Genomic DNA, 19806 nt, shown 5'->3' with positions numbered 1-19806 from the left:
GGTCCCTATGGGGGGGTAAATGGGGGGTGTCCTAAAATGGGGGGGAAAATGGCGGGGGGGTAAAATGGCGGGGGGGCTTAAAATGGAGGGGGGTCCTAAGATGGGGGGGGGTCCTGGAATAGGGGGTCCTGGAATAGGGGGGTCTGGAATGGGGGGTCGTAAAATGGGGGGTCGTAAAATGGGGGGGTAATGTGGGGGGCGCTGGGGACTCCGGCAGCCCTGAGGGTGTGGGGGGGGCTGTAAATTTGGGGGGGGGGGGTGTCCGGGATGACGGGGGGCCCCCCCGAATGCGATGGAAGGGGAGGGGGGAGGGGGGGGGAGGGGCCCCCGGGCGGGGGCGGGAAAAGGGGAGGGGGGGGCGGCTCGGGGTAAAGGGGGGGGGGGTGGGGGGGGCCCGATCCGGGCGCGGAGCTCGGAGGGAGGAGGCGAGTCGGGTGGGGGCGGGGCGGTGGGCGGGGCCTCGGGCGGGCGGGAGGCGGGGAGCCCCTCCCCCCTCGGAGTCGGGTGGGGGGCAACTCCCCCCCAAAAGGGACTTGGTGCCCCCCCAATTGGTGCCCCCCCTTGTGTCACCCCCCCGTGCTCCCCCTTTTGTGTGTCCCCCCCCCTTTGTGTGCGCCCCCCCTCGGTGCCCCCCCGCCTCGGTGCCCCCCCCCCCCTTGGTGCCCCCCCCCTTTTGTGTCCCCCCCCCCCCCGGCGATGCTGGAGGCAGGAGCCCAGGCTCCGCCGTCGCCACGGCAACGGGTCACAAATAACTCCGCCGCTGATTGGCGGTCGCCCGCCGCACGGGGAGGGACCCCCGCCCCCCCCCCCCGGGGGGGACCTATAGCCCCCCTATAGCCCCCCTATAGCCCCTGTGACCCCCCCTCGCGGCCCCGTGGGGATCCATATGGCGCCCATATAGGCCCGGCCGGTCCCTATAGCCCCCATACAGCCCCCCCATATAGCCCTAGGGGGGCCTGATGGGTCCCATATGGATCCGCAGGGCTTCGTATGGCCCCTATATAGCCCCAGAGGGCCGCTATAGCCCCCATATAACACCTATACAGCTCCAGCGGGTCCCTATGGCCCCCATACAGCCCCCCACGTAGCCCTGGGGGGGGGCGGACAGGCCGTGTACGAAGGTACAGCACCTATAGAGCCCCAGGGGGCTGCTATAGCCCTCATACAACACCTATATAGCCCCGGGAGGTCCCTATGGGGCCCCACAGGGCTCCCTACAGCCCCTATATAGTTCCCATACAATACCTATATAGGCCCAGGGGGTCCCTATGGCCTCCATATAGCCCCTGTAGAGTCCCAGGGGGCCACTATAGCCCGCATATCACACCTATAGAGCCCCAGGGGGGCACTATAGCCCCTTTCCGACACCTATAGAGCCCCAGGGGGTGCCTATGGCCTCCATATAGCCCCTATAGAGCCCCAGGGGGCCACTATGGCCCACATACGACACCTATAGAGCCCCAGAGGGCCACTATAGCTCCCTTCTGACACTTATAGAGCCCCAGGGGGTGCCTATGGCCTCCATATAACCCCTATAGAGCCCCAGGGGGCCACTATGTCCCTCTTCCGACACCTATAGAGCCCCAGGGGGGCACTATAGCCCCCGTATAGCCCCTATAGAGCCCCAGCGGGCCACTATGGCCCACATATAACACCTATAGAGCCCCAGGAGGCCCTATAGCCCACATATGACATCTATAGAGCCCCAGGGGGTCCCTATGGCCTCCCTACATGCCCCCACGGGGCTCACTACAGCCCCTATAGACCCCCAGGGGCTCCCCCCAGGCCCCATACATCCCCATACAGCCCCCATATAGCCCCGGGGGGTCCCTATAGCCCCCAAACAGTCCCCCCCCAAGCACCCTATGATACCTGGAGGGGTCATGCAGCCCCATGGGGGTCTATATAGCCCCTATACAGCCTGGGGAGGGCCCCTGTAAGGCGAGTGAGGTCCATATGGCCCTATAGGGGACCCCCACTGACACGTAAAGGCCGGGGAGGGGGGGAATCAAAATCCTTTATTGTCTCGTCACCAAAAATCACAGAAATGACACAAAAGGGGGGTGGGGTCATATAGGATCCATAGGGGGGCCCACATAGAGCCCGGTCACAGCATGATTTTACCTATAGCGGGGGGGGGGGCACCTATAGGAGGCAGGCGGGCGGGGTGGGGGGCACCCATAGGCGCAGGTCACTGCTCGTTGGGGTTGGGGTTGGCGTCGGGGTACTTGGTGAGGTCAAAGGTCAACACCTTGCTGATGACGCAGTCGCCTTGCTGGGGGGGGGGGAGGACATGGAGGGGTAATTAACTGCCCCCCAGGGCAATTAACTGCCCCCCCGGGGGGGTATTTACCCCTTGGGGGGGTATTTACCCCCCTCCCCATTGAGCACCCCCATATATATTTACCCCCTTCCACCATACCCACCCCCGGAGATATACCCCCCCATGTGCCCTCCCCCACCCAATATTTCCCCCCCCGGGGTATTTACACCCCCCCAGGGCATGTATCCCTCCCCAGGGGCATCTATGCCCCCCCAGGGGGTATTTATCCACCGGGGGGTCACACCCAAAGCGAGTAAACACTTGGGGGGGGGAGTATTTACCCCCATGGGGGGTACTTACACACCTATAGGTGGGTATTTACCCTCATGAGGGGGGTTATTTACCCCATGGGGGGGTATTTACTCCTGGGGGGGTATTTACCCCCTCTCCCCCCCAAGCTATTTTACCCCCTTCCCAGCAGCATATGCCCCCCCTCCAGGGGTATTTCCACCCCCCCAGGGGATATTTCTGCCCCTCAAGGGGGGTATTTCCCCCCCGGGGTATTTTGCCCCCCCCCCGGGGGGTATTTACCCCCCTCGGCGTATTTGCCCCCCCCCGGGGGGTATTTGCCCCCCCCCCCCCCCCGGGGGTATTTTGCCCACCTCAGGGTAGACGCCGATGAGACTCTGGGCTTTGGTGTAAAATTCTTCCTTGAGGGAGATGACGATGGCCTGGAAATTGGCGGCCGATTGCTCCTTGATGTAGTTGGCCACCTGCGGGCACCCCAAAAATGGGTGGGGGACCCCCAAAAATGGGGTGGGGGGGTGCCGAAACCCCACCCTTGGGCAGTGAAATCGGCCCCTTGAGGGCAAAAGTGGGGCTGGGGGAGGCTGAACGCCCACCCCAAGACTCCAAAAGTGCACGTGGGGAGGCCCAAAACGAAGCCAGGGACCCCAAAAATGGGTGGGGGACCCCAAAAATGGGTGGGGGACCCCAAAACGGTGACCTGAGGCTGTAGAAATGGCCCCTGGCACCCCAAATCTGCACCCAGGGATCCCAAATTCACCCCGGTGACCCCAAAAATGGACCCAGGGACCCCCAAACACTCCAAAACTCCAACCTATGACTTCAAAAATGGCCCCAGGGACCCCAAAACTGCACCCAGGGGACCCCAAAACCCCCCAAGTGACCCCCAAAATGGCCCCAGGGACCCTAAAACTGCACCCAGGGACCCCAAAACCCCCCAAGTGACCCCCAAAATGGCCCCAGGGACCCCAAAACTGCACCCAGGGACCCCAAAACCCCCCAAGTGACCCCCAAAATGGCCCCAGGGACCCTAAAACTGCACCCAGGGACCCCAAAACCCCCCAAGTGACCCCCAAAATGGCCCCAGGGACCCCAAAAATGGACCCAGGGACCCCCAAAACTGCCTCTGTGAACCCCAAAATAACCCCCCAAAACCTTGTGAGCCCCCCAATATCCCCGTGACCTCCCAGTGACCCCATGAACTCTCAGTGACCCCAGGGAAGCTGAAAAAATTCCCACCCCCCCCATCCCGGGGGGGGGTCCCCAAAATCCCTGGGAGCCCCCACAAAATCCCAGGAAGGGGCCAAAATCCCTGAGGACCCCCCCAAAATCCATAGGAGCCCCCCAAAATCCCTGGAGGGGACCAAAATCCCTGGGGACCCCCCCAAAATCCCTGGGAACCCCCAAAATCCCTGAGGAGCCCCCCCAAAATCCCTGGAGGGGACCAAAATCCCTGGGGACCCCCCAAAATCCCTGGGAACCCCCCAAAATCCCTGAGGAGCCCCCCAAAATCCCAGGAAGGGGCCAAAATCCCTGAGGACCCCCCAAAATCCCTGAGGAGCCCCCCCAAAATCTCAGGAGGGGGCCAAAATCCCTGAGGACCCCCCAAAACCCCTGGGGAGAGCCCAAAATTCCTGTGGGGGGGTCCCAAAATCCCCGGGGAACCCCCAAAATCCCTCGGGGGGGTCCCCCCAAACCCCCACCTTCCCGATATTGGTGTTGTCCAGCGCCGCGTCGATCTCATCCAGCACGAAAAACGGGGCCGGTTTATAGCTGGGGGAGGGGGGGGGGTAAAAACGGGGTGAGCCCCCCCCATGAGAAGCAGGGGGGGACCCCAAGGGATGAGGGGGACCCCAAGGAATTGGGGGGAGGGGAAGGGACCCACCTGTGGATGGCGAAGAGGAGGGCGAGGGCGGCCACCGTCTTCTCGCCCCCCGAAAGGTTGTCCATGGGGCGGAATCGCTTGCCGGGGGCCACGCAATTGTAGTTGATGCCATCCAGGTAGGGCTCCTCGGGGTTTTCGGGGCCCAGGAAGGCCTGGGGGGGGGACGAGGAGGGGACGCTGGGGACACGGGGGACGTTGGGGACGCGGGGAGGGGCCTACGGGGTCCCCGTGTCCTGGGGGGGGAGATGGGGAGGGGGGAGCCTGGAAATCGGGGGGGCGTAAGTGCCGTGCACGAGGTTAAGGGTGACGGTGCAAGGGTGGGGGCGAGCGTGAGAGGCCTCGTGCGAGGCTGGGGGTGAGTGTGCAAGGCCCCGTGCAAGGCTGGGGGCGATGGGGTGGGGCTGGGGGTGAGCGTGCGAGGCCTCGTGCAAGGCTGGGGGTGAGCGTGCGAGGCTATAGTGGCCATATAAGGGTCCGTGCGAGGCTGGGGTGAGCGTGCAAGGCTACAGTGGCCATATAAGGCCCTGTGCAAGGCCAGGGGTGAGTGTGCAAGGCCCTGTGCAAGGCCCCGTGCAAGGCTGGGGGTGAGCGTGCGAGGCTATAGTGGCCATATAAGGGTCCGTGCGAGGCTGGGGTGAGCGTGCAAGGCTATAGTGGCCATATAAGGCCCTGTGCAAGGCCGGGGGTGAGTGTGCAAGGCCCTGTGCAAGGCCCCGTGCAAGGCTGGGGGTGAGCGTGCGAGGCTATAGTGGCCATATAAGGGTCCGTGCGAGGCTGGGGTGAGCGTGCAAGGCTATAGTGGCCATATAAGGCCCTGTGCAAGGCCGGGGGTGAGTGTGCAAGGCCCCGTGCAAGGCTGGGGGTGAGCGTGCAAGGCTATAGTGGCCATATAAGGCCCCGTGTGAGGCTGGGGTGAGCGTGCAAGGCCCCGTGCAAGGCTAAGGGCGGCGGTGCCAGGCCTGGGTGGCCACGTGAAGCCCCGGGCAAGCTCCGGGACGAGCGTGCAAGGCCCGATAGGAGGCCGGGGGCGAGCGTGCAAGCTCCGGGACGAGCGTGCAAGGTCCCGGGGGGGGGGAGGAGGGGCACGCGAGCGTGCGAGGCCTCGTGCGAGGCCCACCTGGGCGCTGCTGTTGCGGGAGAGGGCCTTGTAGATCTCGTCGATGTTGGTGGCGACGGACTCGAAGCAGGCGTTGAAGCGGTCGAAGCGCTCCTTCTTCATCTGCTCGAAGGCTTGCTTCGCCTTCTTGGCCCGCTTCCGCGCCGCCTCGAACTCTGCGGGGGGGGCAAGGGACATCGTTGGGGACATCGTTGGGGACATCAGGGACCCCCTTGGGGACATTACAGACCCGCCCCCGGCCGCCATCCCTGCGCTACGTCCGGTGTGGCTCCCCTAAAATAAGGGCTTGGGGGGGTTGGGTTGTGTCACGCCGTGTCCTGTGCGTCACTTGTGTCACCGTGTCACCGTCCCGCAGCTCCCTGGTGGCCCCGTATCCCTCCCCCGTCTCTCTGGTGGCCCCATGTCCCTCCTGTGTCGTTCTGGTGGCCCCATGTCCCTGGTGTCCATGTTCTCGGTGTCTTCCTGGTGTCCCCATGTCCCCTCGTGTCCCTGTGCCTTCCCGGTGTCCCCACACCTCTGGCGTCCCCATGTCCCTCCTGTGTCTTCCCGGTGTCCCCATGTCCCCCTGCTGTCCCCATGTCCCTGTGTCCTCCTTGGCATCCCCATGTCCACCATGTCCCCCTGTCTTCCTGCTGTCCCCATGTCCCCGTGTCCTCTTGCTGTCCCCATGTCCCCCTGTCCTCCTGCTGTCCCCATGTCCCCGTGTCCTCTTGCTGTCCCCATGTCCCCCTGTCTTCCTGCTGTCCCCATGTCCCCGTGTCCTCTTGCTGTCCCCATGTCCCCCTGTCTTCCTGCTGTCCCCATGTCCCCGTGTCCTCCTGCTGTCCCCATGTCCCCCTGTCCTCCTGCTGTCCCCATGTCCCCGTATCCTCTTGCTGTCCCCATGTCCCCGTGTCCTCCTGGCGTCCCTGTGTCTTCCCGGTGTCCCCGCCGCGTCCCCACCGTCCGAGGTCTCCTGGAACTTGTCCCGGACGCTCTCCAGCTTCTCCATGGCCTTCATGTTGGGGGCGGCGATGCGCTGCAGGACGCTCTGCTGCTCCGTCAGCCGCTGCTGCAGCTGGTTCATCTCCTGCCGGATCTCCTCCTCCGCCTGCGCGTCCTGCGGGCGGGGTGTCGCGTCAGAGGGGCGGGGCGTCGCGTCAGAGGGGCGGGGCGTCGCGTCAGAGGGGCGGGGCACCCCCAGGGAGGTGGCTCAGCTGGGGAGCCCCTATGGGACTCTATGGGGGTGGCGTGGCCTCAGTCAAGGGGGTGTGGTCTTTAGGAAGGGGCGTGGCCTAGCTAAGGGGGTGTGGCCTTTTGGCAAGGGTGTGGTCTTTAGGTGGGGTGTGGTCTCAAGCAGGGGGGTGTGGCTATGGACAGGCCACACCCCCAGCAAGGCTTGCCATGTGGGCTGTAAGGTCAATGAGAAAGGCTAAAGGAGATGGGGCTTGATATGTTAATGAGAAGGGGTGGGGCTTGGTATGTTAATGATAAGAGGTGGGGTTTGCTATGCTAATGAGAAGGGTGTGGCTTAGAATGGGCAGTGCTTAGCCTGGGCAGGGCTTTTAGCATAAGGAGCAGGGACACTCAGTCCCATGGGGGGGTGGGAGGGGCCTTGGGAATAAGTGGGCGGGGCCCCAGCAAAGTGGGTGAGGCCCCAGGGAAGCGGGCAGGGCCAGCATTAAAGGGCCAGCGCACCTTGAGCTCCTCGGGCAGGTCGCTGTAGTCGATCTCAATCAGGGCCTCCCGGGCGTAGAGGCTGGAGGTGCGCTGGGAGCTGCTCACCGGCTCCTCCCCGGCCGGGCCACCCTGGGGAGGGGACAAAGCGGGGGTCAGGGCTGTCCCCAAGCCCCCCCGTGACCCCCCCAGGCCCCGCCCCGGCCCCACCTCCTCCTGGCTGATGTCGTCCATGGTGCCCTTGGAGAGGGGCAGCTTGATGTCCTGCATCTTGCAGGCCTGCAGCAGGTTGTGGCGGTCGCTGCGCTTCTGCTCCAGCTTCGTCTCGATGGCCGTCACCTCCTTCTGCAGGTGCGTCATCTCCCTGCGCCATAAGGGGAGGGGTCAGGCCCAGATGGCCCCGCCCACAGGGTCTCAGCCCCGCCCACAGGGTCTCAGCCCTGCCCATGCCCCCTTAGTCGCTCCCACAAGCCCCTTAGCCCCCATACACTATTAGCCCCACCCACAAGCCCCTTAGCCCCTCCCATGCCCCTTAACCCCACCCACAAGCCCCTTAGACCCTCCCATGCCTCCTTAACCCCACCCACAAGCCCCTTAGCCCCTCCCATTAGGCCTTAGCCCCTCTCATTAGGCCTTTGCCCCCCCCCCCTAGGCCTTAGCCCCCACCCACCCACCTGCCACTCATCCCAGATCCACCAATCACATTCTAGTCCCAGCCCACAACTTGGCTCCACCCCCACCTATGGCTCCACCCTCTTTTCTTGGCCCCACCCCCAGGCCCCCACCCCTTTCTTAAACCCCGCCCCTGCAGACCACACACAGCCCCCACTCCCTGGCCACACCCCACAGGCCCCTCCTTGCCCCTTAGGCCCCTCCCCAGCCCTGCCCCTCCCTTAGCCCCGCCCTCACTTGTTGGCCCCGCCCAGCTTCTTGCGGATCTCGTCCATCTCGTGGTTCTTGTCGTTGACCTCCGACTTCTTGGCCAAGTGCTGGTTCTTCAGGTCCTGCAGCTGCGCCATCGTCTCGTCGATGATCTTCATGTGCCGCTGCTCCTCCTGCCGTCACCGCCCGTCAGCCCCGCCCTCCCTCTAGCCCCACCCCCTGGCCACGCCCAGCCCCCCCCAACCCCCCTTCTCCAGACCTTCTTCAGCTTCTCGATCTCGGCCTCGTCCTTGCGCACGCCCTGCTCCCACATCAGCACCTTCTCCTGGTCCTCCCGCAGCTGGTTGCGTTCGAAGTCCAGCTGGATGCCCAGCCGCGTCTTCTGGTTCTCGAATTCCAGCCTGGGGGGGGGTCCCCGAGATGTGGGGGGGGTCGCGTCCCAAAGGGATGGTGGCTGCCCCATGGGCTGCCCTGGGGGATAAGCTCTGCCCCATGGCCTCTGGGGGGACCCCATGGGGTTGGGGGGTGCCCCAGGGGGACAGCAGCCACCTCAGGGGGTGCCCCACGGCCTCAGGGGGGACCCCAGGGCCTCAGGGGGTGCCCCATGGCCTCAGGGGGTGCCCCAGGGGGACAGCAGCCACCTCAGGGGGTGCCCCACGGCCTCAGGGGGTGCCCCATGGGGTTGGAGGGACCCCAGGGGGACAGCAGTCACCCCACAGGGCTGCCCCACAGCCTCAGGGGGTGCAGGCAAGCCCCCCACAGGTTTGGGGGTCCCCTGGGGGTCCAGGCATGCCCCGCCAATGGTTTTGGGGTTCCCCTTACCTCTTCTTGGCGATCTCGTTCTGCCTCTTGACTTTCTCCTCCTCGAACTCCCGGATGTTCCTGACCCCGATTTCACGGCAAAACTCCTCGAACACCTCGTCTTCCACCTGGGGGGGAGCAATGTCAGCCCCAGAGGGGCTCCCCCAAACCCCTGACCCCTCTTCACCCCCCCAAAGGGGCACCCCAAAAAACCCCCGCACCCACCTGGTTCATCTTCTCCTTCAGGTCCTTCATCTCCCGCTCCCGGCCCTGGATGATCCTCTTGATATCGTTAATGCGAGGCCCAAAATTGGCCAATTCGCTCTCGAGTTTCGACTTTTCCTAGATTTGGGGGGGCAAAAAAGGGGGTCAGAGGATGCCAAGGACCCCCCCAGCACCCCAAAATCCCCCCTGGCAGCCATACAGACTCAATAACCCCCATGGGGAAGGCACGCGGTCTCCGGGAATCCCTCCGAAACAGCCGCTTTAGTGCTTGTAACAGCCGAGAGCCCTCCTGTAACACCCCAAAAAGGGCGTAACCCCCCCAAAAAGGGCGTAACCCCCCCCCAAAATGCGGTACCTGGAGGTTGAGGGCGAGGTGACGGGTTTTGGTCTGCTCCAGGTCGCTCTGGGAGTATTTGAGCCGCATCTGGAGACCGTGGGCTTGGGACTGGACTTGGCGCAGCTCGGCTTCCTTCCGCTTCGCCTTCATTTGCTCCTGGGGGGGCAGAAAGAGAGAAAAAAGGGGGTGAGGGGGGAAAAAAGGGAAGAAAAAGGTGTTTGGGGGAAAGAAAAAGGGTTGGGGGGGAAAGAAAAAGGGGGTTGGGGGGAAAGAAAAAGGGGGTTGGGGGGGAAAGAAAAAGGGGGTTGGGGGGGAAAAGAAAAAGGGGGTTGGGGGGGAAAAGAAAAAGGGGTTGGGGGGGAAAAGAAAAAGGGGTTGGGGGGGAAAAGAAAAAGGGGTTGGGGGGGAAAAGAAAAAAGGGTTGGGGGGGAAAAGAAAAAGGGGTTGGGGGGGAAAAGAAAAAGGGGTTGGGGGGGAAAAGAAAAAGGGGTTGGGGGGGAAAAGAAAAAGGGGTTGGGGGGGAAAAGAAAAAGGGGTAGTAGTTTTGGGGGCAAAGAAGAAGAAAAAGGAGAAGCTTTGGGGGGGAAGAACGAGAAAAAGAGAAGTTTGGGGGGGAAAAGAACAAGAAAAAGAAGTAGTAGTTTTGGGGGGAAGAAGGACAAGTAGTTTTGGCAGGGAAAAAGAAAAAGAAATTGTTTTTTTGGGGGGAAAAAGAAGTTTTGGGGTCTGCACGGCACATGGAAAAAGGGCAAAGAGCCGGTTTTAGGGTCGAGAGGAGCCTCAGCGGGCGCAGACGCAGCCTTGGGGTCCGGTGGAAGGAGTTTGGGGGTTCACAGAGGCTCTGGGGAATGACAAAGCCCAAAAAGGGAGTTTGGGGGGGGGACGTGAGAGCCCCAGGAAGGGAAAATGGGGGTCGGCATGCCCGTCCCCCCCAAACCTTGAGCTCCTCCGTCAGCCGTTCCTTCTTCTCCTTCAGCTTATCCACCGCTTTCTCGTCCCAGCGCCGGGCTTTGGCCTTCAGGTCGCTGGCTCCCCCCGAAATCACCCCCGATTTTTGGAAGAGGGTCCCATCCAACGCCACCGTCTGCGGAAATAACAAAAAAAAAAAAAAAAAAAAGGGGTTGGGTGCTGCCCGGAGGCCTGCGTCCCCGTCAGGGTGTCGGGGGGAAGGCGGGGGACCCCCACTTTGTGCCGTTGGTGTCCCCCGAAGGCGATGCGCCGGGCGTCCTCCACGTTGTCGCAGACCAGGGCGTTGCCGCAGGCGTATTGAAGGGCTTTTTTGATGTGGGGGGGTTCGTATCGGATCACGTCGATCACCAGCTTCGCCCCCTTTAGCTCCCGCAGTTTCTCGTCCGTCGGCTTCACCTGTGGCCCAAGGGGGTTGAACAGGGGCCCCCCAAAACCCCGGGAACAGCCACGAGTCCCACAGGGTTCAACAGGGACCCCCAAAACCCCAGGGATGGCCACGAGTCCTGGGGGATTCAATACGGCCCCCCAAAACCCTGGGGAGGGCTCTGAGCCTCAAGGGGTTAAATGGCGACCCCCAAAACCCCCAGGGAGGGCCCTGAGCCCCAGGGGGTGCAAACGGGGACCCCCAAAACCCCAGGCATGGCTACCAGCCCCAGGGGGTTAAATGGGGACCCCCAAAACCCCAGGGAAGGCTCTGAGCCCCAGGGGTTAAACAGGCAGCCCAAATCCTGGGGAGGGCCCTGAGGGGTTAAATGGGGTCCCCCAAACTCCTTGCAGGACCCTGAGGGGTTAAATTGGGGCCCCCCAAAACCCCAGGGAGGACCCTGAGCCCCACAGAGCTCCATGGGGTCCCCCCCAAACCCCAACACCCCTGGGAGGATCCTGAGGGGTTGAACAGGGGCCCCCCAAACCCACTGTAGGACCCCAAGGGGTTAAATGGGGTCCCCCAAACCCCAACACCCCAGAAAACACCCCGAGGAGTTACACAGGGGTCCCCCAAACCCTAAAGACCCCCATCCCTGAGGAGTCCTCGCACCATCCCCACCCTCCAGCACCCTTCGGGGTCCCCAGGGAGCCCCAAGACCCCAAAAGCGGGGGTTTCCCCGCACCCCACCTCCAGATAATCGAGGGGCAGGAAGGTTTCGGGCTCGCCCCGCTGCTCCTTGATGTACTGGATACAATCGCGCCCCGTCTTTTCCGAATCCACGATGATGGCGTCCATGTTCTTCCCCAACACCTTGGTCACGGCGATCTGATATTTCTTCTGCGTGGGCTGGCACAGATCGATGAGGCGGCCGTACTATAGGGGGGCAACCCCCCCCAAAAAAAAGGGTTAGCACCGAGCCGAGGGGTTGGGGAAGGGGCAAAATGGGGTTCGGGGGGGTGTCGGACTCACGACGGAGCCGGGATAGAGGCGTTTGATGCTGTCCATGATTTCGGCTTTACGTTGTTGACGGCTGCTCTCCTGTCGGTCGATGCGGGCGTCCCCAAGTTGTTCCATCACCTGGTTCAGCTCTTTGTTGATCTCGTCGATGCGACGTTTCGCCAGTTCTACTTCTTCCGTTAATTCTCCTTCCAGGCGCTTTTGTTCCTCCAGGGATTGTCTAAGGGGGGGATTGGGGGGACGGGGGATGATTTGGGGGGCTGCCCCGGGGCGTGGGGACGAGGGGATGGGAACGAGGGATGCCTCGAGGGCACGGAGATGGGGGTATGGGGACAGGGAATGCCTCAGGGGCTGCCCTAGGGGCATGGGGACACGGGTACGGGGATGGGGGCCACCTCGGGGGCTGCCCCAGGGGTGTGGGGACAGGGACATGGGGATGGGGGCCACCTCGGGGTCAGCCCCAGGGGTGTGGGGACAGGGACACAGGGATGGGGGATGCCTCAGGGGCTGCCCCAGGGGCATGGGGACACCTTGGGGACTGCCCCAAGGGCATGGGGACAGAGACACGGGGACAAGGAACACCTCAGGGTCTGCCTCAAGAGCATGGAGATGGGGTCAGGGGGATGGGGGACACCTTGGGGACTGCCCAAGGTTAGGGGGACAGGGGCATGGGGACAAGGGACACCTTGGGGACTCCCCTGAGGGCTTGGGGACAGGGATATGGGGATGAAGGACATCGCAGGAGTGGCTCCAAGGGCATGGGGATGGGGGACACCTCGGGGGCATGAGGACACCTTGGGGACGGCCTTGAGGGCACAGGGATGGGGGCATGGGGACAAGGGACACTTCAGGGGCTGCCCTGGGGGCATGGGGACAGGGGTACGGGGATGGGGGACACCTTGGGGACAAGGGCACGGGGACAAGGGACACCTCGGGGACTGCCCTGAGGACACGGGGATGGGGACACAGGGACGGGGGCCACCTCGGGGCCACCGGGGCCGCTTTGGGGACAGGGGCTCACTTGCTGGTGGCAATGTACTCCTCCAGCTTCTCGATGCGCTTCTGGTTCTCCTCGATCTCCCGCAGCTTCTGCTTGATCTTGGCCTGGGGGCACGAGGAGGGGGCTGAGGGGCGGCCGTGGGGGGCACGGGGGGCTCCTGGGGGGGTTCGGGGGTCCCCCAGGCTCACCTCGGTCTCCACCTTCTTCCTCTCCTCCAGATCCAGTCGATCCTGGTCGGCTTTCTGATCCCGGTTGAATTTTTCCAGCTCTTGGGCCAGCGTGGCGGCACGTTTGCTGGCCTCCTCCTTCAGCCGGTGGTATTTTTTCACCTAAAGCGGGAGGGGGGACACAACGGGGTGAGAGGGGGGTCCCCAAATTTACACGGGGACGCCGGGACGAGCCCTACCTGGTTCTCCTCCAACGTCAGGTCGCGCCCTTGGCTCTGGCTCTCCTCTTCCATCCGTTCCTCGAATTCTTGCCGCGCTTTTTCCACCGACAGCATCTCCTTCTCCAGCTCGTCCATGTCTCCCTTCCGCTTCTTGTACTGTTTCTGCGCGTTCTGCAGCGATTTCTTGGCCGCTTCCAGCTTCTTGATCTTGTGCGAGGTGTTCTCCTTCGCCTTGATGTACTGAGGACGCTTCTGGTTGAGCTCCGAATCTTTTTCCCTGCGGAAAATAAGAAGGTGAGGGGGGGTTTGGAGCTCCTCACCGAACCCCTTCTCCGTTTTTGGGGTGCCTCACTTGATCTCCTTCTCGATCTGCTGTTGTTCCCTCATCATTTTGCCCAGCTCTTTCTTGCGATCCTTCAGCTCGTCCTCCACCCGATCCATCCTTTTTTTATCCTTATCGATCTCCCGGTTTTTCAAACCCAATTCCTTATTGAGTTTCTCGATCTCCGCTTCGTTATGATAAAGCTTGAAAAGCTGGAGCTGCACTTGAGCTCGCACCACTTCGTCTTTCAATCGCTGGTAACGATCCGCCTGACGAGGCAAAAAGGGGGAAATACGGCGTCAGAGGGGCGCGACGATGACGCGGGACCCCTCCGCGTCACCCCTCAAACCTCTTCTTTCTCCTGCTTGGCTTCTTTGCGCTCGGCGGCGATGTTTTTCTTGCGGTGGTAATTAAATTGAGTGTCCTCCTCTGCTTTCACCATCTCTTTTTTCCGCTTGTCGTATTCCTGCGCCAGCTCTCCCGACCGACTGATTTCCTCGAACAACGCCGTCCGTTCCTTGGGGTTCTTCATGGCGATGGATTCCACGGCGCCCTGAGGAAAGGGGGTGTCAGGGGGGCCCCCCTAAATCTTCACAGGGGGCTGGGTTTTACCTCTGTGGAGAGGGGAAGGGGGGAGACCCCCTCCTCAAATCCTCACGGGGCTCCCCCCCAGGGCCAGGGAGCAGAGTAAAGAGGGTGTCAGGGTGGGGATGAGCCCCCCCCGAATCCTCATGGGGGTCTTGGGGTCCCCCCATGGCTGGGTAATGGGGTGAGGGGGGTGTCAGGGTGGGGATGAGCCCCCCCAAATCCTCACGGGGGTCCCCCAGGGCCAGGGAATGGGGTGGCAGGGTATGGATGACACCCCCCCCCAATCCTTCTGGGGGTCTGAGTCCCCCCCTAAAGTGGGAGACGGCTCCTGGGGACTCCCCTAAATCCCTCCTCACCCCCAAACCCCCCGAACCCACAGCTACCCCCTCAAAACCCCCCTTAAGCCCCTCCAAACCCACAAATAACCCCAAACCCTAACCCCAAACCCCCTCCCTAAACCCCCCGAACCCACAAATAACGCCTCAAAACACCTGAACCCACACATAACGCCCCAAAACTCCTCCTAACCCCCCAAACCCACAAATAACGCCCCAAAACACCTGAACCCACACATAACGCCCCAAAACTCCTCCTAACCCCCCCAAACCCACACATACCCCCCAAAATCCCCCAAACCCCCTCCTACCCCCCAAAAACCCTTCACGTTCCCCCCACCCAAACCTGGAAGACGAGGAAATTCCTGGCTTTAATGAGGATCCCCAACTTCTCCAGCTCCTCGCTGTACTCGCTCAGCTGCACCACCCGGTTGTTGATCTTATACTCGGATGAGCTGCCTACGCCGGGGAATTTCGGGGTGTCAGAGCGTCCCCCCCAGAGCGTAGCCCCCCCCAAAAAACCCCTGTGTCCCCCCCCCGGCCTCGTACCGACGATGACACGGGCGAAGGTGCGATCCTCGGCGCCTTCCTCGGAGTAGACCATGCTAACGAAGGCGCGGCTGGCGGCCGGTTTTCCTACGGGAGCTCCGTGGATCAAATCCCGCAGGGTTTTTACCCGCAGGTTGCTCGTTTTCTCCCCCAGGACAAAGCTGATGGCGTCCATCAGGTTGGATTTACCTGGGGGGGGGGATAAAAAAGGGGGTGAGGGGGGACCCCAAGGCTTGGGGGGGACCCTAGGGCTTAGGGGGGTGAGGGGGGACCCCAAAAAATGGAGGGGGTGAGGGGGAGAGGCTGGAGGAAAGGGGAATGGGGGAGCTCTCACACCCCCCCCGGAGCAGGAAGGAGAGGGTAGGGGGGGACCCCAAGGTTTGAGGGGGACCCCAGGGTTTGGGGGTGAGGGGGGACCCCAGGGTTTGGGGGGGACCCTAAGGCTTGAGGGGGACCCCAGGGTTTGGGGGGTGAGGGGGGACCCCAGGGTTTGGGGGGACCCTAAAGCTTGAGAGGGACCCCGGGGTTTGGGGGGTGAGGGGGGACCCCAGGGTTTGGGGGGACCCTAAGGCTTGAGAGGGACCCCCGGGCTTGGGGGGGACCCCAAAAAATGGAGGGGGTGAGGGGGAGAGGCTGGAGGAAGGGGGAAATGGGGGAGATCTCACACCCCCCCGACAGGGTGGGAGGAGGAAGGGGGGTATTGGGTGAACCCCAGGGGGGTTACGGGATGGGGGGATCCCCAAAATTGGGGGGGGACCCCAAGGAATGGGGGGGGGGAAGGCTGGGGGGGGGGAAGGGGGAGACACCCCCCCCCAGGGTGGGGAATTCTGGGATACCCCCCCCCGCGCAGTGCATCACGGGAGAGGCCCTGAGGGGAGCCCCCCCCTCCCCGGGATAACGGCGGGGCCCACCCCGCCCCTCAGGGACCCGGGTCTCACCGGAGCCGTTAGGGCCGATGATGGCGGTGAAACGACGGAAGGGCCCGATGATCTGGCGGCCTTTGTAGGATTTAAAGTTCTCGATTTCGATGAGTTTGAGGAAACCCATGGCGGCGGCTGAGGGGGGGTAAGAACCGGGGCGGGGGGGGGGGGAACCGGCCCGGTACGGCGGCCGGGAGGGCGGGAAAAACGGCTGCTACGGCAGCCGCGAAGGGACAGGGCGCCGCGCCTCGCCGATAGGCTCTTGTTGCTGTCACTCTTCCCCTTCGCCCCGCCCCCGGCTTTCCATAGGCCAGCGATTTCATGCGGGGCTCCGCCGGGCCGCGCCTCGCCGATAGGCTCCCTCTGCTGTCGCTCTTCCCCTTTCTCCCCGCCCCCTCGCTTCTCATAGGTCAGCGATTTGCCGGCAGGGGTTACACCCACCGCGCCGGTTGATTGGTCGCGCTGAGGGGGTTCATTTGCATGGAGCGTACCAAGGCGGGAGGGAGCGGGGGGGGGAAGGAGGGAATGGGCCGTCCCGTCGCCATGGGAACGTGGAGGGGCGGGGGCGTCGCCATGGGAACGGCGGGGACGCGATGGAGGGGGTCAAAGGGCGCCCCAAAGTGGGGGATTTTCGGCAAACAGCTGATTTATTGGTGATTGGTTTTGCACAGAGAAGCGGGGGGGGCCCCCCCTTGGCCCCCCCCCGTCCCCCCCCTTTTTACCTGTCGTGTGCCACTCGTGCAAGCCCCGCCCCTCGTGCACCCCCCCCCCCCGTCACAACACGAGCGCCCCAATCCTCGTGCAAACCCCTCCCCCCGGTGCCTCGTGCAAGGCCCCCGTCGCCCCATGAGCTCTCGATCCTCGTGCAAGGCCCCCGTGCATCCTCGTGCGAGACCCCGTCACTTCACAAGCTCTCACTCCTTGTGCAAACCCCCCCGTGCATCCCCGTGCGAGCCCCCCGCCACCCCCCGAGCCCCCGCTCCTCGTGCAAGGCCCCGTGCATCCTCGTGCGAGCCCCCCGCCACCCCCCGAGCCCCCGCTCCTCGTGCAAGGCCCGGCGCGAGCCCCGCTAGGGGCGCGGGGAGGCGGGGGCCGGGCGGCGGCGGCAGGGGCACAGGATGCGGCCCATGGCGCGGGAGAGGCTGGTGCTGAAGGCGGCGTAGATCCAGGGGTTGGTGCAGCTGTTGAGGCTGGCCAGCAGCATCAGGATGGTGAAGGCGGGACCTGGGGGCGCGGGGGGGTGACAAATGGCACCCGGCGGCACCCAAAGGGTCCCCCCGTGTCCCCATGTCCCCACCTCCATCCCCATGTCCCCACCCCATGTCCCCGTGTCCCCATGTCCATCCCCATGTCCCCATCCCCATGTCCCCATGTCCCCGTGTCCCCATGTCCCCATGTCCCCATCCCATGTCCCCATGTCCCCGCCCTCATCCCCATGTCCCCATCCCCATGTCCCCATGTCCCCATGTCCCCATCTCCATCCCCGTGTCCCCATCCCCATGTCCCCATCACCCCATGTCCCCACGTCCCCATGTCCCCACCTCCATCTCCATGTCCCCACCCTCATCCCCGTGTCCCCATCCCATGTCCCCGTGTCCCCATCCCCATGTCCCCATGTCCCCACCTCCATCCCCGTGTCCCCATCCCCGTGTCCCCATCACCCCATGTCCCCATCACCCCATGTCCCCACATCCCCACGTCTCCGTGTCCCCACCTCCATCCCCACCCCCCCGTCCCCCTGCGTCCCCGCGTCCCCCTCACCTTCCACGGGCGCCCGGGGGTCCCAGACCGCCCACAGCTGGGCGCAGAAGAAGGGGGCCCAGCACCCCACGTAGACCCCCAGCACCACCATGGCCATCCGGTGACTCTTGGCCCTCGCCCTTCCCAACCCACCCCGCTGGTGGCCCCGGTGGCCCCGGCGGCCCAAAGCTCGGGTCACCGCCACCTGTAACCCCCCCAACAAGGCCGCCGGGGCCACCAACACCGCCAAAGCCACCCAAGTGACGTAAGCGCGGGCGCCCCAAGGTTGGATGAAGGTGGCCCAACAGTCCTTCTCGCCAGCCCCCACCTCCCGTTGCCCAAAAATCCCCACCTGGGGCAACCCGAAGAGCAACGCCAAGGTCCAGGCGGTGGCCAGGGGACCCCAACGGCCCCGTGCCCGCCCCACGGCGGAGCGTGTCCACCCCACGGCGGCCCGAGCCCACCCCATGGTGGCCCGTGCCCACCCCACGGCAACTCGTGACCGCCTCGTGGTGGCCCGTGCCCAACCCGTGGCAGCTTGAGCCCACCTCATGGTGGCCCAAGACCACCCTATGGTGGCCTGGGACCACCTCGTGGGGGCTTGAGACCCCCCCATGGTGGCCAGAGACCCCCCCATGGTGGCTTGAGACCCTGCCACGGTGGCTTGATACCCCATCACGGTGGCTTGAGACCCCCTCATGGTGGCCCCAGACCCCCCCATGGTGGCCCGTGACAAGGACGTCGTGGGCATCTGAGGGGAGGACAGGGGTGATGGGGACATCAGGGGGACATGGGGGTCTGGGGACATCGGGGTGGCACGGGAGGTGGGGGGCGTGGGGATGGCACAGGGGGTTGGGGACATCAGGGGAGTATGGGGGTTTGGGGACATTGGGGTGGCATTGGGGGTTGGGGACACTGGGGTGACACGGAGGGTTGGGGACATTGGGGTGGCATGGGGAGCTGGGGACACCGGGGTGCCATTGGGGCTTGGTGGCCCTGGGGTGACACGGGGAGGTGGGGACACTGGGGTGACGTGGGGGGCTGGGGGTGTCGAGGTGCCCCAGGGGGTTGGGGACATTGGGGTGCCATTGGGGCTTGGTGGCACTGGGGTGACGTGGAGGGTTGGGGACATCAGGGTGGCACGGGGGGCTGGGGGGCACAGGGGGGACATTGCGGTGACCATGTCCCCGCTGTCCCCTTGTCCCCAGCACCCAGCGGGTTGCCACGTGCCATCCCAAGTGTCCCTGCGTCCCTGCGCCCCGTCCCCGCTGTCCCCGTGTCCGCAGCCCCAGCACCCGCTGGGTCCCCATGTGTCATCCCCAGTGTCCCTGGTGTCCCCAGTGTCCCCATGTCCCCATCCCCAGCACCCAACGGGTCCCCATGTGCCATTCCCAGTGTCCCCAGTGTCCCCATGTCCTTGTCCCCAGCACCCAACGGGTCCCCGTGCCCCATCCCCAGTGTCCCCATGCCCTCGTGCTCCATCTCTGGTGTCCCCATGTCCCCGTGCCCCATACCCAGTGTCCCCACGTCCCCGTCCCCAGCACCCAGTGTGTCCCCATGTGCCATCCCCAGTGTCCCCAGTGTCCCCACGTCCCCATCCCCAGCACCCAACAGGTCCCTGCATGCCATTCCCAGTGTCCCCAGTGTCCCCATGCCCCCGTCCCCAGCACCCAACGGGTCCCCGCGCCCCATCCCCAGTGTCCCCAGTGCCCCCACGTCTCCATCCCCAGCACCCAACGGGTCCCCGCGCCCCATCCCCAGTGTCCCCAGTGTCCCCAGTGTCCCCATGCCCCCGTCCCCAGCACCCAACGGGTCCCCGTGCCCCATCCCCAGTGTCCCCAGTGTCCCCACGTCCCCTTCCCCAGCACCCAGTGGGTCCCCGTGCCCCATCCCCGCTGCCTCTCCTGTCCCCGCGGCCCCCTCCCCATCTCCCCCAGCACCCTCCCTCCCCGTCCCCGCGTCCCCGTCCCCTCCTGCCACCCCCACACCGGTGACGCCCGAGGGGTCTACAGATGGCGCGGTGACGATCGTAGGCCATGGCCACCGCCACGTAGGCGGAGGCGAACATGGCCACCCCTTGGAGATACTTGGTGAGCCGACAGAGGACGTCGGGTCCCCGAAAGCGGTCGGTGACATCCC

At 64.3% G+C, this 19806-nt stretch overlaps 2 protein-coding genes across 2 annotated transcripts; both read right to left on the bottom strand.

The window, feature by feature from the left end:
* Positions 1-2003: 2003 nt before the first annotated feature.
* SMC1A (structural maintenance of chromosomes 1A) lies at positions 2004-16263 on the bottom strand. The gene is made up of 25 exons (XM_087771165.1): positions 15946-16263; positions 15008-15196; positions 14805-14917; positions 13885-14088; positions 13566-13804; positions 13232-13490; positions 13014-13154; positions 12847-12929; positions 11838-12045; positions 11556-11741; positions 10658-10837; positions 10410-10556; positions 9491-9628; positions 9136-9252; positions 8932-9038; positions 8369-8510; positions 8137-8282; positions 7438-7591; positions 7249-7359; positions 6514-6670; positions 5572-5726; positions 4455-4606; positions 4273-4342; positions 2926-3036; positions 2004-2275 (listed from the first exon to the last, which is right to left on the bottom strand). Exons 1-25 carry the CDS (start codon positions 16052-16054, stop codon positions 2192-2194), a joined length of 3702 nt encoding a protein of 1233 aa, XP_087627291.1. The 5' UTR covers positions 16055-16263; the 3' UTR covers positions 2004-2191.
* A 496-nt stretch (positions 16264-16759) lies between these two features.
* LOC148054043 (uncharacterized) lies at positions 16760-19217 on the bottom strand. Its single transcript, XM_087771255.1, has 2 exons — positions 17689-19217; positions 16760-17151 (listed from the first exon to the last, which is right to left on the bottom strand). The coding sequence occupies exons 1-2, from the start codon at positions 18848-18850 to the stop codon at positions 16997-16999; spliced, it is 1317 nt and encodes a 438-aa protein (XP_087627381.1). The 5' UTR covers positions 18851-19217; the 3' UTR covers positions 16760-16996.
* Between the last annotated feature and the right edge of the window lie 589 nt (positions 19218-19806).

Source organism: Nipponia nippon, unplaced genomic scaffold (genome assembly GCF_047370975.1).
Source record: "Nipponia nippon isolate SJK-2023a ecotype South Korea unplaced genomic scaffold, ASM4737097v1 scaffold_35, whole genome shotgun sequence".
Classification (NCBI taxonomy): Eukaryota; Metazoa; Chordata; class Aves; order Pelecaniformes; family Threskiornithidae; genus Nipponia; species Nipponia nippon.
This window is presented reverse-complemented; position numbering and strand designations above follow the sequence as displayed.

Coding starts and splice junctions, on each gene's coding strand:
- LOC148054043 (XM_087771255.1), bottom strand. CDS start 18,850: ATGGTCACCGCAATGTCCCCCCTGTGCCCCCCAGCCCCCCGTGCCACC. Junction 17,152..17,688: donor CCCCCGGGCGCCCGTGGAAG/GTGAGGGGGACG, acceptor CCGCGCCCCCAG/GTCCCGCCTTCACCATCCTG.
- SMC1A (XM_087771165.1), bottom strand. CDS start 16,054: ATGGGTTTCCTCAAACTCATCGAAATCGAGAACTTTAAATCCTACAAA. Junction 14,089..14,804: donor GGAATTTCCTCGTCTTCCAG/GTTTGGGTGGGG, acceptor CCCTTTCCTCAG/GGCGCCGTGGAATCCATCGC. Junction 12,046..12,846: donor GAGTACATTGCCACCAGCAA/GTGAGCCCCTGT, acceptor TCCCCCCCTTAG/ACAATCCCTGGAGGAACAAA.